Genomic DNA, 18,652 nt, shown 5'->3' with positions numbered 1-18,652 from the left:
TTACCTACTTATTATAACTTTGTGATATTAGTTTAACTATTATTTTTTAATTATTGTTTATGTATTGTTATTAATAAAATATTATGTTGAAAAATTATTGTGATTATTGCGCCTTATTTTTTACCTGACTCTACTTATACAGTACAACACAGAAAAATTGTAAGACAAAATCCACCATGGCATGCTAGTCAAGTGCGCATTGGCAGACTTCAAAGAACTCTCAGGCAAGCAGGTTTTCTCACGATGTTTTAGGACCGATTTTTTATTGTGCAATTCACAACATACAGAAATCGAATACCTCTACAAAAATCGAATAGTTGGGAAAGCCATTTAAATATTAAGGTTCGTACGCACCTGAGCGGCGCGGCGCGGCGCTTCAGTCCGACTGCAGAACGCGTCACCTCAGGCCGCTCGACGGTGCCTACCGCACTATAACTTCAGTACGCGGCACCTCGCGTCACTTGCGCGTCACTTTTATACCCGTTCACGTACGAGCGCGAAGCGCCGTGCCGCGCCGCTGGGTATGTCGCACTAGCGTCACTGCACTGCGCGTCGCTTCGCTGCGCTTCAAAATATTCTCTCCAGCCGTGCCGCGCGGCAACGCGCGGTGAAGCGCTGTGCAGCGCCGCTCTAGTGCGATATGCGCCATACAAAATGATAGAAATGATATTTTGACGCTCTGTGCCGCGACGTGCAGCTCGCTGAAGCGCCGCGCCGCGCCGCTCAGGTGCGTACGAACCTTTAGCGCGCGTTCACAAGTTGTTATTTTTGTACAATTTCTATAAAAAGTTTTTATATTAAAAATACAGCGCCATCTATTATCAAATAGCAAACTTGCAGTGTTTTAAATAACCTCAATACTAGATGGCGACGTATTGCTATTAATTGTACATTTTTTACCAGTTTTATACAAATACAGCTAAAATAAATAAAATAAAAAGATAAAAACACATGGTATGCCAATTTTAATCAATTTTTTTTTATATTTTGTTTCACAATAAATTAAATGGTTGCATATTTATTAAGGTATCTGTAACACAAAACGAACTTACTAAAGTTGATTGGCTATAATTTCACAATCAAATCCCAACTACCAATCACGTACCATAATTTCAAATGTAATCGATAACAGTGTCCAATAAAAACAAACATGTCACATGTTTGAGATACGAGAACATTCTTGTAATTTTTCGAGTGGCAAGAATTTCGAACGAACTGTCATAAAAAAGGAAAATTATTCTTCTTGCATGAGTTGCGTCATCCACATGGTTTTGTCCGAATTGAAATAAATCGGAATTATTCTATAAGTTGGTGAAAATATTAAGTTAATAATGCTAACGGCTACGCGGGTGATAAGCCGAAAGGCTTTGGAGTGCTCCGGCTTGGGTTCCGAAATTTACACACACAGAAATTTCTCAACAATTCTCAAAAGCGTAAGTTTACCATTTTACTTTGAAAAAAAGAGAATCGTGCGTCTAAAACGCTGAATTTGTCAAATAGAGACCTAGAATCTTTAGTTTCTTTCAAAATTTATCGTTTTTTCAGTATACAAGTTACAAAGTTCAGTTTTACGCCGCCCGGACACATGCATGTTTGCTATAATTTTGCGTAACCTGAGATTTTCCTGTATCTTTCAGACTGCAGCGCCCACAGTTCCTATCTACCAACGACATGGCGTACAGTACAGAAACAAGTAAGTTGAAAAATTGAAAATTATTTCAAAACTATTTCATTATAACCTAACTTAAATCGACCTTTGTAGTTACTACTGTAGATAGTACTTATGCACTTATACTTATCATAAGGTCTAAGTAAACTTTGACTTATCTCAAAATGTATTCATCAGGGTCTAGTTTGAGATGAATTGTTCATAAAACTGGAATGTTGAGGTTATGCTAATGAACACTCCATTATACCTCGGAGACCATATTTTTTATTTCATTGTTCCTCGTTATTATTACTAACATCAGTTCCCATATTATAAATGCAAAAGTGTGTCTGTTTGTTGGTTTATTGGTTTGTCCTTCAATCACGTCGCAACGGCGCAATGGATCGACGTGATTTTTTGCATGGGTATAGTTAAAGACCTGGAGAGTGACATCGGCTACTTTTATCGCGGAAAATCAAAGAGTTCCCACGGGATTTTCATAAACATAAATCCACGCGGACGAAGTCGCGGGCACCAGCTAGTCAACAATAAATTGTAGATGGTGGTAGATGCATCCGACTATTCGAAAGTACTTGTAAAAGTTTATTGGAATAAAAAATTTTTTTATTTTATTTTTTATTTTGAAAATTATTAATTAGTAGATAATGGCTGTGATAGACAATATGCAGATTTAGGTTTTTCAAAAATTCCTGTGGGAACAGTTTCATTTTACTAGATAAAAGTATCCTATGTCTGTTATTAGTGATGCATGCTATCTCTGTACCATATTTCATCAAAATTGGTTCTTCTTGATATTGGCAGTCACACCTGTTGTGCCAGATCTTTTTCCACACACATGCAAACTGTGGAACCAACTTCCTTTGACTGGTTCCTACTAGATTACAACATGGGGTTATTCAAAGTGTGGATTTATAAATTCCTGAAATTGCCGGCAACATGTTGGTGGTTCCTCTGATGCTGCAAATGTTCACTTACCATCAGGTGGTCCGCCTGCTTGTTTGCTCATTATTTTTATTAAAACAAAACTATTGTCTAGCTGTGGAAAGGGCTTTGCAGATTTTGGCCTGTCTAGTAGTCTGCCATTTTACTTTTTTCCCAAAATAGTGGCCACATTGTCAACGCTTATTATTAAGTTGATAGTGCGTTCGCGGCCTGTTGTGACTTTTATGTAGATTGTGCCTAAAGATTATTATCTATGGTTAGCGAATAGTATATAAGAATGACAAATTAAACAGTCACACACGCTGTAAAATAAGTTTGTTTCATTACCTTGATCTGCCTATCGGATCTTCAGTGTTATTTCCAATAACTAACACACACATATAACCTACTAGATGATGCCCGCGACTTCCTCCGCGTGGATTTAAGTTTTTAAAAATCCTGTGGGAACTCTTTAATTTTCCAGGATAAAAAGTCTATGTCCTTCCCCGAGATGCAAGCTATCTCTGTACCAAATTTCATCAAAATCGGTTTAACGGATGGGCCGTGAAAAGCTAGCAGACAGACAGACAGACAGACACACTTTCGCATTTATAATATTAGTATGGATATAGTATTAATCAATGCTGGCACAAACTAGTATTGTATGAGACAAAATCTTCCAGTACTACATTTTCGAGATAAAAGCTATCAAAGTTGTACTTTTAGCATCATCAGTACAACAGTCTAGCCACCAGTACAACTTTGATAGTTCATATGTATAATAGGCTGTCACTTTGACTCTAGGTCGGAAGGTGTGCGAGGCGCCGTCATTGGTATTGACTTGGGAACTACCAACTCCTGTGTGGCGGTCATGGAAGGAAAGACGCCTAGGGTAAGAAACTTTCATTTTCCATTTAGCACAAAACATGAATTGGTTAATGGTTAATCAAGAAGAGAAAGGAACATGTCACAGACACTTAACTTTTTATTCAGAAGGAGCACAAAATCTTTAAAATTTTAAAAAACTTTTTTAGAAAAATGAAACCTTGAAAATGAAGATATTGAACATTTTTTTTCCCTTTTGAAAAATAATTTGTCTGTGATGTTTTTTTTTTGCCATGGCTTTTTTCCAAAGGTAAGTCCCGAGCTTAAAGCAAGGATGGACAAAAAAATTTTAAATCTAAAAAACCTTGGAAAAAAACAGCCTAAGATATTGAGTTATGAACATTTTTTGTCCCTTTAAAATAATTAGTCCATGGTGTTTTTTTTCAATGGGGTTTTCAAATTGAAGTAGTCCCTTGCTTAAAGTAAAGGACTTACAAAAAGCCACCTAACAAAAAAAGCAGTCTTAGGCTGAGATCTATAGAGCGCACTTTGACTTTGCTCAGACATAAGATTGAGTTAAAACGAGACCGATTTATGTAAGAGATATAGCTCTGTCTCGTTTTAACTCTGTCTTAAGTCTTAGCAAAGTAAGAGTGTGCTCTATAGATCTCACCCTTAGAAGTGAGGGACTTGTTCTGTTTTTTACAATGTGTTAGTTTTGGTGCCAAGTCATGTCGAATTGAAGTCATCAAACAATCCGCATCGCCGATCGGTGCTCGCATCAGTATGCGTGCGCGTTTGCAGCGGTGCGAGAGAGACGCGCGGTACCAGCTAGTCGCGGACTGTATTGCCGTAGACTTTCCTAGAAACCGCGCTACATTTACATTTTACTTTTACTATTATTTATATGTAAGGCAGCATGTGAGCCGTCTCTTATAGAAAAAGGGCCAAAATCCTAAATTCGTAATGTCTAGGGACAAAATCCCAAAATACTTTTGTTTGGAAATGAATAGGGCAAACATCCTAAAACTTTTAATTTAATTTATTTATAGAATCTAATCATTCAATTGTTGTTTCATGCACAGCTATTAGTTTTATTTTCTCTCAAATTTTTAAATGCTTTCTTAGGGTGTGTGTGGAGTCTAATGATTAGAGAGATTAGAGTCTTAACTAATCTATAGATTAGATGGTCCAGACATACTTTTAACATGCCAGGCAATCCTTAACCACATGATTTGTGTCAAATGTAATCGGCTGTACGGGGCATCCCTCTGCCTCATTCCCTGCTTGCCATTTCTACCTGTCGCAGACTATAGTAGGATCTGCTGTAAAAACTAACCAATCAAATACAATATGCAAACTTGTTGTTCAAAAAGTTTATATGTAGAAACAAACCTAATAGATAGTGACCTTCACAGGTAGTAGAAAACAGTGAAGGTTCCCGCACAACGCCTTCCCACGTAGCCTTCACAAAGGACGGCGAGCGTTTAGTGGGCATGCCCGCTAAACGCCAAGCGGTGACCAATAGTGTGAACACATTCTACGCGACAAAGCGTCTCATAGGTCGCAGGTTCGACGACCCAGAGGTGCAAAAGGACATGAAGAATTTGTCCTACAAAGTTGTGAGGGCCTCTAATGGAGACGCTTGGGTGCAAGGTGAGGATCTTGTAGATGACAAATAGTGATACTATCTGTTGTATCTCTCAAGTAAATTGTCAGGTCTACATCGAATGCTATCCTTTTCCGCAGATAACATGAAAGACGTAGTTATAAATTTAGACCTGCCATTTAAGTTTAGTGATTGTGTACAACAGAATTAGTCAGAGTCCTAATCGATATTTGGTTATTTATTATGAGCTCTTTAATATCTTCCTTGTCACAATCAGTACAGGTGTCATAAAGCCAAATTGGGAAAAAGAAATCGTAACTTTTAGACATAGCGGTCCAATACTTTAGTAGAGAAATGTTATAATTAATATAGAAACAAATCGCATCGCCGATCGGTGCTCGCATCAATATGCGTGCATGCTTGCAGCGGTGCGAGAGAAACGCGCGGTACCAGCTAGTCGCGGACTGTATTGCCGTGGACTTTCCTAGAAACCGCGCTACACTTTTGCCTGGTATTTTATTTAGTACTTTTCCACATTAATACTATCTTCTATTTATTTTATTATTCTCCTTTTTCTTAACTTTTGTTGTATCACAAAATTATCACAAATGTTAAAAATCGTTGTTTTATGTACATGATAGATTTTCTAGTCGTAAGTCACAGCCAAGTAGCTAGATATTTTATTGGGTTGAAAGAATAAAATTATGTGAAACTTATGTGAAGCTATCTATGTATTACTTGCATCATCGGGCAGGTTTTTTTTCCGCGGAAAAGATCAAAATACATATAATAATATGAGTATTTTTGAAGAGTGCAAGCTTTTGTATAGAGCAACTTAGCTATGAGTTAGTAAGGACAGACACTTTTACTTGAAAATAATTTGTAATAATATTTTTAACAGGCAGCGATGGTAAAATGTACTCCCCGAGTCAAATCGGCGCCTTCGTACTGATGAAGATGAAGGAGACAGCGGAAGCCTACCTTAACACGAGTGTCAAGAACGCAGTTGTCACCGTGCCCGCTTACTTCAACGACTCACAGCGACAGGCCACCAAGGATGCTGGTAAAGTGTTAACTTAATAACTCTACAACAAACTTAAGACCCCACTGATTTACACATAATTTAATACAAACTAATATGAGTATGTATTATTTAATAAAATGTAACTTCGTCAACTTTTAGAATTGTGAGATCTCAGGTGGGATTCTTAGAAAAAATGTACATATTAGCTAATTTTTGTAGATAATTTTATGATCTACAATTTTAATTATACTGACCTATTCCAAAAAACCGAAACTTTTGTCCTATGCCCTTGAGTAACTTTTTAGCAGACATGTGATCATGATGTGATCGATCGATGGGGACTTTTGATATTTCATTTGTAATGGTGTACCCAAGGTCTCCACCAACATTTAGCTATGTCGAAATTTTTATAATTTAAAATGTATATTTTGACCGGGCTATTACTAGTCATTGACGCATGGGACCTTCCCTAGTGCCTCTTTAAGGTATTATGATGTTTAACCCCGAATCAATGCTAATCCGCATCGCCGATCGGTGCTCGCATCAGTATGCGTGCACGTTTGCAGCGGTGCGAGAGAGACGCGCGGTACCAGCTAGTCGCGGACTGTATTGCCGTAGACTTTCCTAGAAACCGCGCTACATTTATGTAATTTTAACCATAATTTGTATGTAACTTCCTAAGGAAAACCCTTTAATGCTACTCGGATATCAAAAGGGGCCAACATCCTCAATTGAAAATTCAACTAAATGGGGACAGAATCCTAAACTATAAGTTGTGTTGTGTGGGGCAAAAGTCCTAATTTTCCTTAAATATAAATATTTATTGTTACTTAACAAACAATTATTTATTCAGGTCAAATCGCCGGGCTTAATGTCCTCCGAGTGATAAACGAGCCAACCGCCGCTGCGCTTGCGTACGGCATGGACAAGACCGATGACAAGATGTGAGTTCATAAAAGAATTTAATTTGTAGAACCTTCTGTCAAACAGAAAAATTAATGACAACACTAATGGAATTGAGGACCTTTTAAATAAAAACTTAAATAAATTCTCCATATTGTTCTTGAAGGCGTGTGAAGTCTGTCAATCCACACTTGGCCAGGATGGTAAACTATGGCCTAAACCCTTCTCATTCTGAGAGGAGATTTGTGCTCAGTAGTGGAATGGTTAAGGTGATAATGAAATGTCAATCAATTAATCCGCATCGCCGATCGGTGCTCCCATCAGTATGCGTGCACGTCTGCAGCGGTGCGAGAGGGACGCGCGGTACCAGCTAGTCGCGGACTGTATTGCTGTAGACTTTCCTAGAAACCGCGCTACATTTATATTTTAATTTAGAGGAGACCAGTCCTCAGTAGTGTGCGGGTGATGGGTTGATCATGATGAAATAAACTAATAGTTGTAATTTTTTATAATTTCTTTTTAGTATCGCAGTCTACGACTTGGGCGGTGGTACCTTCGATATATCTGTGCTTGAGATCCAGAAGGGAGTGTTTGAGGTGAAGTCCACCAATGGAGACACATTGCTGGGCGGTGAAGACTTTGACAATGTTATTGTCAACTTCTTAGTGGATGAATTTAAGAGAGATGTGAGTGTACATTTTTTTATTAAATCTATTCAATTATTCCGGAAAAAAGCAAATGCCAAAGTTATTAGCAAATTACGAACAACTTTAATATTAATAGGATCTATTATTAATTCTTTAACCCTCACCCGCGATGTTTGCATATCTGGAAAACTGTAAAATTTTCCATCAGTGTCTATATTAGGATGCAAGTTAAATGGACCAAGAATTTATTGCTTTAGAGATAAACTATTTTTGATTTTTCGTTAAAGCCAAGTACGTAATTTGTAAATGTATGGAGTTTAAAAAAAGGTCTAAAATAATATGAAATTCAGTGTTAGATAGTTTATTGAAGGTTGTATTTTTAAAGAGTTTTTCAGCATTACCAATAAAATGACTTAATTCTTTGATTTGTAATTAATTCATAAATTAATTAATTATTTATTTAATAAAAATCTATGTATTTTTATTAACAGCAAGGTCTAGACATCCGGAAGGATGCGATGGCCATGCAACGCCTCAAGGAAGCGGCTGAGAAAGCCAAGATTGAGCTGTCAGGGTCTCTACAGACCGATATTAACCTGCCCTACCTCACCATGGATGCTTCCGGACCTAAGCACATGAACCTGAAGGTGAGTTGCCCCAATTAGAATACCCAACTCCAAAAATCGAAACCTAATCCTAATTTAGAGCCTCAATAGCTCAACCGGTATAGGAGTGGACTGAAAACCGAAAGGTCGACGGTTCAAATCCCGCCCGTTGCACTATCGTCGTACCTACTCCTAGCACAAGCCTGACGCTTAATTGGAGTGGAAAGGGGAATATTAGTCATTTAATATGGCTAATATTCTGTTAAAAAAAAAAAATCTGGGGACAATCTCCTATAAATGATAATAATATCACTACTTGTATATAGGATTTCGTCCCCAGGTTGTGGGGATATATCCTAAACTTCCTCAGCCTGGGATATATCTTAAAGATAGAGGTGAAAGCGGATCCTGCTCCAATTTATTAAATAACATATGATACAAATATTTTTCTGTGCCATTATTGTAATTGAATTTTGTAAAAGTGATTTAAAACATTGATAGGATTTTATAGGATTATAAATATAGCAAATACCTTACTGTTTGTAATGCTATCTTCTTCTTTGCTCTGGGCTGGTTTCCGCACTTAAATGTTGTGCGTGTATTGCTATAAAAATTGCTATGTAATACAAATTGCTATTTATACGCCCGATTAAATAGAAATTACTACCATAACATCCATATTAACCTGGCATACCTTCATTTAAGGAAATAAATAACTATAGTATGGGCCTAATGATACCCAAACATGGGGACCTTTTCCTAACAATACTCAAACATGGGGACATTTTCCTAATGATACTCAAACATGACCTGACCTTTTACTAACAATACCCAAACATGGGGACATTTACCTAATGATACTCAAACCTCTTCCTAACAATACCCAAACATGGGGACATTTTCCTAAACATTCCACCAATTGTTTCAGATGACTCGTTCCAAACTAGAATCTCTAGTGGGCGACCTGATCAAGCGCACAGTGGGTCCGTGCCAACGGGCGTTACAAGATGCTGAGGTTTCACGCACTGATGTGGGAGAGGTTTTACTTGTCGGCGGAATGACCAGGATGCCTAAGGTATGTCTATGTTATGATTTAACTAGCTTATAACTTATATTTGATATTACAATATTATGAAAGCACTGTAAGCACAAGCCGATACTAGTCCTCTAATGGGCGGGTTAGGTGTCACACAGACCGGTGCCAGAGCAACCTTGAGGATATATTCCCTGGATGTGTCTATATGCTACCAGGTTATAATCACTCATACAAAACAAATCTAAATATATAAACAGAAAGAAAAGGTGACTGACTGACTGATGAGACTGACAGCTCAAGCTACTGGATGGATCGGGCTGAAATTTGGCATGCAGATAGCTATTATGAGGTAGGCATCCGCTAAGAAAGGATTTTTGAAAATTCAACCCCTAAGGGGGTGAAATAGGGGTTTGTAATTTGTGCATTACACGCGGACGAAGTCGCGAGCATAAGGTAGTTTGTTATATTTCTCAGGTCCTATGAGCTTTTTATCCTAATTCCATCCATTCTCCAGGTCCAACAAACAGTCCAAGAAATCTTTGGTCGTGCCCCCTCGCGTGCTGTCAACCCTGACGAGGCTGTCGCCGTGGGCGCCGCCGTCCAGGGCGGAGTCCTAGCCGGAGACGTCACAGACATCCTGCTGCTCGACGTCACTCCCCTGTCCCTGGGCATCGAGACCCTCGGGGGAGTCTTCACCAAGCTCATCACGAGGAATACCACCATACCTACCAAGAAGAGCCAGGTGTTCTCTACAGGTGAGAGGTCTTTACAGACATGCTGCTGCTCGGCATCGAGACTCAAGTCGAGAACTATAGAGCATACGTTATCTATGCTCAGACTTTACATGGAGTTAAAATGAGACAGACTTATGTGAGTGATATAACTGTCTCGTTCTATCTCATTTTATTTAACTATAGATCTCTCAGCCTCACATTATTTCATTTCCAAAAATAGAATAAATGAAATGAAATGAATTTATTTCATGTAGAACAGCAATAGCATGTGTCACCTATGATATATCAAGACTATACGATTGGTTCGGAAAGCAGATTCTACTGATAAAAGCCAGCAGGAAAAAATGTCGCGTTCACTATCGTGTTTTAAATTTTTTCTGTAAAATAATGCAAGACTATTCATCAAAAACTTATCCGCATCGCCGATCGGTGCTCGCATCCGTATGCGTGCGCACTTGCAGCGGTGCGAGAGAAACGCGCGGTACCAGCTAGTCGCGGACTGTATTGCCGTGGACTTTCCTAGAAACCGCGCTACATTTATATTGGTTATCCAATCTAGTGCAGCACTTTAAAAAAACAAAATCTATTTATTTGTTGAAATAGGTATGTTTGTAAGATGTTGGTACAATTTTAAGTCACACTATTTCATGCCTATGTAAGGCGTACAAGTTTTAGCCTTAAAACCAAAGTAGATACTATAGTATAGTATAATAGAACTATAGTAGTAAACTTATGTCGACGCAATTGGCGTCGACATAATGCATACATTTGGAGTACGCATTCGTTATTGTTGCAACTGTCATGTTGACACAGAAAAATGCATATATACAAAAACAAATGCTAGATTTGTTGATAAAAACATTCAACGAGTCTCAATACAACGATTGTCAAGTATACTAAAATCAATTTTCCTTCCCAGCTGCTGACGGTCAAACCCAAGTGGAGATCAAGGTCCACCAGGGCGAGCGTGAGATGGCTTCGGACAACAAGCTCCTCGGGCAGTTCTCCCTCGTCGGTATTCCACCAGCGCCGCGCGGAGTCCCGCAGATTGAGGTCACCTTCGACATAGACGCCAACGGCATCGTGCACGTGTCCGCCCGGGACAAGGGCACTGGCAAGGAGCAGCAGAGTGAGTAGTATAGCTCTTTCTCTTTTCCTCTTGTTCAGGTGCAAGTGGTGTAACAAGAAGACTTCCAACTGTCAGGTCCAAGGACCCAGCTCCGTAGAGAGAACTTCATCAGCGCGATTCAGGATCCATGGCGACAGCAACGCCATCTAGTTTGTGTGTTGTAAGTTACTTCGCCGCATCGTAGGACGGAGTCCTTCGTATGAGTCTAGTGTCTGTATAGGAGACCGCCACACTCTTTAGTGAGTTTACTTTGAAACCAAGGTCCACCAGAAGCGTGAGATGGCTTCGGACAACAAGCTCCTCGGGCAGTTCTCCCTCGTCGGCATACCACCAGCGCCGCATGGTGTACCGCAGATCGAGGTTACCTTCGACATAGACGCCAACGGCATCGTGCACGTGTCTGCCCGGGACAAGGGCACTGGCAAGGAGCAGCAGAGTGAGTAGTATTGCTCTTTCTCTTTTCGACGAGAGAACTTCATCAGCGCGATTCAGGATCTATGGCGAGAGCAACGCCATCTAGTTGGTGTGTTGTAAGTTACTTCGTCGCTGCGTAGGATGGAATCCTTCGTATGAGGTCGATTGGCGTCATCTAGTGTTAGTATATGGAGACCGCCACGCTCTTTAGTGAGTTTACTTTGAAACCAAGTCCCGTTGGCGCCCTCAGGGTACGGAACCCTAAAAATAAGATTATTCATCATCATCATGATCAACCCATCACCCTCCTTCTCACAATAAGAAGGGTTTTGGCCATAGTCTACCACGCTGGTCATGTGCAGATTGATAGACTTCACACCTTTGAGAACATTATGGAGAACTCTCAAGCATGCAGGTTTCCTCACGATGTTTTCCTTCACCGTTAAAGCAAGTAATATTTAATTACTTAAAACGCACATATGAAAAGCTAGAGGTGCGTGCCCGGGATCGAACCCTGACCTCCGATTAGAAGGCGGACGTCCTAACCACTAGGCTATCACAGCTATGCCAGCTTGAAGATTATTAACACGAATATCTTCCACAGTCGTGATCCAATCATCGGGCGGTCTTTCAAAGGACGAAATTGAGAACATGGTGAAAGCGGCGGAGCAATTCGCGGCCGCAGACAAGGGGCGTCGCGAGAGGGTGGAGGCCGCCAACCAGGCGGAGGGGGTCCTGCACGACACCGAGACCAAGATGGACGAGTACAAAGCTCAGTTGCCCCAAGACGAGGTAAGGTCTATACATACAGGGTGTAACCAGAACGTTAGCAAAAACATACTGACACTTACATCAGTATAAGTATTGATGTAACTTACAGTCCCGTTAGGTAACGGGAAACCTAACGTTTCCCGTTAGGTCAACGGGAAGTACCCTGTAGGTTTCTTGACAGACAGACAGACAGACAGACAGACAACCAGACAAGTAAGTGATCCTATAAGGGTTCCGTTTGAGGTACGGAACCCAAAAAATGATCGGTTACACAAGAAACCCTTATAGTTTCGCCATAGTGTGGGGTATCGTTGAATAGGTCTTTTAAAAATACTGTGGGTCTGGGAACATCATTTTTTGATTACTAGATCCGTTTGTAAAATATGATGTTATAAAGTGTTAATTTTTATTAGAGTCAAGTGTTCCCCGACCCCGTCCCCCCTATCAGCCGAATGGTAGTATATAGGAATGTGAAAAAATTCACAGCGGTAGTATATATAATTAATTTTAAAGGAAAACTATCATGGCTAAGTAGGGTTCACAGGTTAAGGAGTTACATCTGGTTTTCGAGGATTGTGACTACGGATCCCTACACTGCGCGTGGCCCGCCACGCACTTGGTCGGTTTTTAAGTGAAACGGGGTAGTGGTACAGATTCTGAGCGCAACTTAGAGTTTTCGCATTGAGTTTCATAAGAAGCACCACTATATAGCTGGTCGAATGTGCTATACATCGGCGGGTGATATCTGGTGCGAGAGAAGCGGCCGCGCGTTATCCCTCGCGCGTCACTTGCGCGCGAGACGATTTACGATGCCTACAAATACTCTTACAAATTTATTGATCGCTTAACAGGGGCGTTCCTGATAGCGACAACCCGTGGAACCCATCCTAAGGCATTAGAATTGTTGTTGTAGATGCGTGGATGACATGGATTTGAAGATGTTTCTTGCAATTGTAATAATTTATATGCCCAAGCGAACAAAATTTTTCACGGTTTTGGACCCAAATAAATCAGCGCCACCTCTTAGATACTAATGAACGACCCGTTTGAAATCCAGACGTTACTGAGGTTGCATTGGTGTTAAAGCACCACTGAGTCGGTGCCATTTTGTTTGTTCAATGGCCCTGTCCATACGAAGTAATATATGAGTCAATGGCGCAGATCGTTGGTTGGTTTTAATAAGAAGGAACAAAGGATTTTTTATAAAACGTCAAGTCTGATACTCTTCATTCGTGTCACCGAAGTTTTCCGAAGTAGTAGAGATTATAGAAGTAATTGTAATTTCCAGTGCGACAAGCTCCGCGGCGAGATGGCCAAGCTCCGTGAGCTTCTAGCCCAGAAAGAAACCGCCGACCCAGAGGCCATCCGCTCCGCCACCGGCCAGCTGCAACAGGCCAGCCTCAAACTGTTCGAGCAGGCTTACAAGAAGGTAACTCTTACATTTTACAATAGATGGCGTTGCACGGTTTTCAATCACGCTAGCAAAGAATTCAGTGTGAGACGGCTCAAGGATCGCGAACGTGAAGTGGCTTGAAAGGATCACCTACAACAGGCTAGACTTAAGCTATTCGAGCAGGCTTATAAGACGGTAACTTCTTATTCATACTACTATAGCAGATTCACTTGCTTCCACATAAAACTAGATGGCGCTGTACGTTATTCAATCACGCTAACAAAGTGATATAGTACAACAAGTCCAAGAAAACGCAATATAGATGGCCAGGCTCATTTGGTCAGGTGACCCAAGATATGCTATCCTTTTCTGCAGGGAGAATTATGAAAGTGATAGAAATAAATTTAGACCTGACATTTTAGAAAATATTAACTACAGAATTAACCTATATCAAATTAACTTCTTTATCATGTTAAGCTATTTTTTAATAATTTTGTATTTAGTTTTGCACATTTTTGAGCCGCTAAAAGCATCATAAATTGTTTTAGCGGTCAAGCAAATGTGCTAAATCATTATTGAAATGGGCTTTGATTGTTTTTTGGAATATCCCTTTAACATTATAAGCTCATTCCTACATGAATTTTGTAAAATATGACAAAAAGACTGACTGACTGACTGTCGATTGATCTATGGTCCATTCACTATAACTTGACCCCTGCCGTCATGTTGGCACTATTGCCTTATTTGCTGTATTCATTCATAGATAGTATATACCTACAGATATGCAACTAGCTGTGATAGCCTAGTGGTTAGGATTGCCACCACTGAAGGGGGCCAACGCCCCGAACAGTTGTCCTGGGGCCCGCAAGCGTCCGCGTGGACGACTCGACGGCGAGTGGTTAGGACGTCCGCCTTCTAATCGGAGGTCGGGGGTTCGATCCCGGGCACGCACCTCTAACTTTTCGGAGTTAAATGAGTTTTGTTTTTTCATAGATGGCGGCCGAACGTGAAGGCCAGTCTCAGTCGCAATCGCAAACGCAGGGCGAGCAGGAGGAGAAGAAGGAGAAAGAAGAGAAGAAGAACTAAACCCCTATCCCTAGCGACCCCTAACCTAAACTAGGGGTCAACTGTACATACTTACTTAGACCAAATAATTCACAAACACCGGTAAAAAAGGATTTTAGTTTAAACGTCTTGTGTTAGCTATAGTACGCGACAGGCCGAGATAGCTATCGGGGAGGGGACGCCCCGCTTACCCACACAGCCCCCGCGCTAACCCGGTGCGGGATAGCGTAGATGACGTGCAGGGCGTCCCCCAGCCTCATACCCCGATTGCCATCTCAACCTGTCGCGGACTACAACTAAGATTTTATTTAAGGTCCAGCATGCATCACTTCAAAACGCGTATTATTTTAGGCTGATGGTGCAAATACCAACAACAACTGTACGAAGTTCCAACATAATCTGTGAATGCATAGGTAACGAACGGATACACACATTAATTTTTATGTATTCGTTTTGTCGCTGTTATCGGTTATAAGATACTTAAATCATAAATCTTACACATGTACGCGCGCATTCAGTGTGATTCCATGCCTTCGCACTTGGTGTATATTCAAGTCCATATATGATGGGAGGCTACGGTAACGATATGCCATGGTATTTAGCGTTCTGTTACGATCCCAACTATAACGACATAGTGGTACTGATTCTGAGTAAAACTAAATTTTAGAGCATTCGCATCCTCTTCTTACTAATATAATATGAAAAGGACAGACAGAGTTTGACAGTTTAAATTTAATTTAGAGCTGTCAAACCTCGTGACTTTAGCTGCCAGTCGCGAGCGTATTGATTAAATTTGTAGCGTGCACTTTTAGAGTCTTTAAATGTAAAATTCATGCGTCCCTTTTTGGCAATATTAAAAAGAAGAGGATGCAGATACTCTAAAAGTTTAGAGAAAGACAACAGAATCGGCGCCATTGTTTAGCGTTCCAGTGCGATACCACGTAAAAACTTATCAGAGGGTAAGGGTTTGATAAAATCATACCTCTTCTACGTTTGGCTTCTATTTTAGGAAGCAGTCATGTTTTAAGTTGTAATTTAAAAATAATAGTTCAAAATACATAATTTCAAGATTTTATTTCTTAATGTTTCATAAGAGGACAATGTACCTAATTTTATTTATGAAGTTTTTTCAATGCTACGCTCCTATGTTCTAGGTAGCCCTATTTTTCTTTGATTTCACGTCACCATTGTCTAATGTTTGACATATCGTCGATTCAGGATCAAACCGAGAGTTCGCTCACTCCAGTTCACTCTGTTATAGTTGTCAGCAATTTTATAATCATCATCATCATCATCTAACTTGTTACAAGAACATTTTCTTTATTAAAAATCCTTTTTGAGTTCTCAGCATATTTTAAAGTGATATGATTTCTATTAGAGATGCGATGTTCGGCCGAATATTCGGCCCGAAATGTACCGAACCGAATATTCGGCCGAACATTCGGCGTATCTCTAATTTCTGTAATTTTAGAAACTCCGTAAACTAGATTTTAGTTAGATAAGTATTAGGTGAAATTCACTGTATGTAGATTTTTTAATTAGAAAAATGTACGGGACCCTTGTTTTTTAATTACGAACTACTACTACTTAAAAAAAAAAATTTTTTTTGAACCATATTTTGTCGAAAAAGAGGTGATAGCCTAGTGGTTAAGGAGTCGAGGAATCTAGCGTGCGATACCGGTATCCCACGCACCTCTAATTTTTCGAAGCTGTCCCTTGCTTTAACGGTGATGGAAAACATCGTGAGGAAACCTTCATGCCTGAGAGAGTTCTCCATAATGTTCACAAAGGTGTACCAATCCGCACATGGCCAGCGTGGCGGACTATGGCCAAAACTCTTCTCACCCTGAGAAGAGACCTGTCCTCTGTAGTGAGCCGGCGATGGGTTAAAATGGTACATATTTTTGCGATTGGATGGATGTTGGTTTTAGCATACGCAAAACCTGAAAGTAGTTTGTTCAGAATCAGTAACAGAATCGATTGCAATCATTTTTACTACGGGTTATATTTTGACCAAAAAATACTTTAAAATCCTGCAAGTTTGGACACCTAGTTGAATGACCGCATGCACCAGCTGATTCGAGCCGCGCGAGCGAGAGCGTGCACGATCGACGCCAGCCGTCCCGTTCGTTCACAGCCGTTCGCTTGGGGTGACTATGTTTTGCGAGGACAACGACTAAACACAACAAGCTTATAACTTCGTAACTTTTGAAATTTTGTAAAAATATTCGACGTGTTTCGGTTTTTGCGTTAACTAAAACTAAAACGCTTTATTTTAGCATTTAAACTATCGTGAGTGATTTCCTTTATATATCCCGACTCGCACCCGGCTTTACTCACGTGTTTAGTCGATGTTGGCCCGACTAGTTTAACTAACGTTGTATATTAATTAATTATAAAAAAGTCCTGTACATTTTTTACTTGAATAAAAAATAATATATTGTTATTTAGTTTAAAGGACTGGTTATCCTTAAGTTGAAAATTACAATTTCGTGTAAAATATAATAATAACTTGTATTTTTAAAATGTCTGTCTGTCTGGATATCGAGTGGGAAGGTTTTGTGGACGTATCCTTTGGTATGGATTTTCGAATCGAATAGTTGTGTTGTGCATTTAAGTAGATTTATAGGACGATAGATGTAAATTGACTAATGGACGTGATCACAGAATTGTAAGGTGTGGTGGAAGGCTTCGGCCGTGGCTAGTTACCACCCTACCGGCAAAGTCGTGCCACCAAGCGATTTAGCGTTCTGCCGTGTAGAAACCAAAGTGGTGTGGGTTTAATAAAAACTGCCATACCCCTTCCAGATTAGCCCGCTTCCACCTTACACTGCATCATCACTTACCACCAGGTGAAATTGCAGTTAAGGGCTAACTTGTATCTAAATAAAATAAAAAGTTCATTGCGTACATTTTGAGAACTCACTCGCCATTTTTGTTCTATCAACTGTCGTGTCAAAAGTACGATTCGCTTTTATAATAAGGACTAAAATCGTACTTTTGACATGACAATTAACATGAAAAAGTTAAAATGGCGCGTGAGAACTTAAAAAGCCCGCGACTTCGTCCGCGTGGAATTAGGTTTTTAAAAATCCCGTGGGAACTCTTTGATTTTCCGGGATAAAAAGTAGCCTATGTCACTCTCCAGGTCTTTATCTATACCCATGCAAAAATCATGTCAATCTGTTGCACCGTTGCGACGTGATTGAAGGACAAACCAACAAACAAACAAACTTTCGCATTTATAATAAGGGTACTGGTACTCAATTTACGTCTATCATCCAAATGGTATATTTTTGAATACATCCACAAAATCTCAATTTTGACTGAAGCTTGTTATTTTTTTTTGTTTTTGAAAACTTGTTGTTATAATGCCGTGCATTTTGATTTCAAAAAGTTTGCATTATAATGGATTGTGAGAAAATTGTATGTGAAATTAGAATAGTGAAATATATTATTATTTAGAAAATTCTGGAAGTTTTTTTTTCAAGTTTTAACTATTTCTCAAGGGCCATTTTAACTTTAAATGTCAAATGTGACTAATTCCGGTGTACACAATCTCTAAACTAAACTAAAATGGCACGTCTAAATCTATTGCTATCCCTTTCATAATGTTGCTTGCGGAAAAGGATAGCCACTAGATTTAGACCTGTTAATTTAATTTAGTTTAGAGATTGTGTACAGGAGAATCGGCCCCATTGTCATGTCAAAAGTACGGTTCACTTTTAAAATAAGGACTAAAATCGTACTTTTGACATGACAGTTGACATTTAAAGTTAAAATGGCGCGTGAGGAGTCATTTTGTACGCATTATACTTTCCTTTATACATGTAAGCTGGAAGAGGTGTGCCATACAGGAAGTTTTTTGTGTCGATCAGAAGCGCGGTACGTGTAACCCGAGGTACCC

At 39.8% G+C, this 18,652-nt stretch overlaps 1 protein-coding gene across 1 annotated transcript; it reads left to right on the top strand.

Annotated features, from left to right (window-relative positions):
• Nucleotides 1-1,215: 1,215 nt before the first annotated feature.
• On the top strand, nt 1,216-15,807 carry Hsc70-5 (Heat shock protein 70 cognate 5). Its single transcript, XM_034982380.2, has 14 exons — nt 1,216-1,433; nt 1,638-1,693; nt 3,395-3,482; nt 4,834-5,071; nt 5,926-6,087; nt 6,902-6,992; nt 7,475-7,637; nt 8,090-8,245; nt 9,132-9,278; nt 9,754-9,994; nt 10,893-11,102; nt 12,121-12,308; nt 13,576-13,716; nt 14,674-15,807. Exons 1-14 carry the CDS (start codon nt 1,332-1,334, stop codon nt 14,764-14,766), a joined length of 2,076 nt encoding a protein of 691 aa, XP_034838271.1. The 5' UTR covers nt 1,216-1,331; the 3' UTR covers nt 14,767-15,807.
• The last annotated feature ends 2,845 nt before the right edge of the window (nt 15,808-18,652 follow it).

The sequence above is a fragment of the Maniola hyperantus genome, chromosome 26 (genome assembly GCF_902806685.2).
Source record: "Maniola hyperantus chromosome 26, iAphHyp1.2, whole genome shotgun sequence".
Classification (NCBI taxonomy): Eukaryota; Metazoa; Arthropoda; class Insecta; order Lepidoptera; family Nymphalidae; genus Maniola; species Maniola hyperantus.
Note: the sequence above shows the minus strand (reverse complement) of the source record. Positions and strands in the feature narration are given on the sequence as shown.

Coding starts and splice junctions, on each gene's coding strand:
- Hsc70-5 (XM_034982380.2), top strand. CDS start 1,332: ATGCTAACGGCTACGCGGGTGATAAGCCGAAAGGCTTTGGAGTGCTCC. Junction 6,993..7,474: donor GACAAGACCGATGACAAGAT/GTGAGTTCATAA, acceptor ATTTCTTTTTAG/TATCGCAGTCTACGACTTGG. Junction 9,995..10,892: donor GAGCCAGGTGTTCTCTACAG/GTGAGAGGTCTT, acceptor TTTCCTTCCCAG/CTGCTGACGGTCAAACCCAA.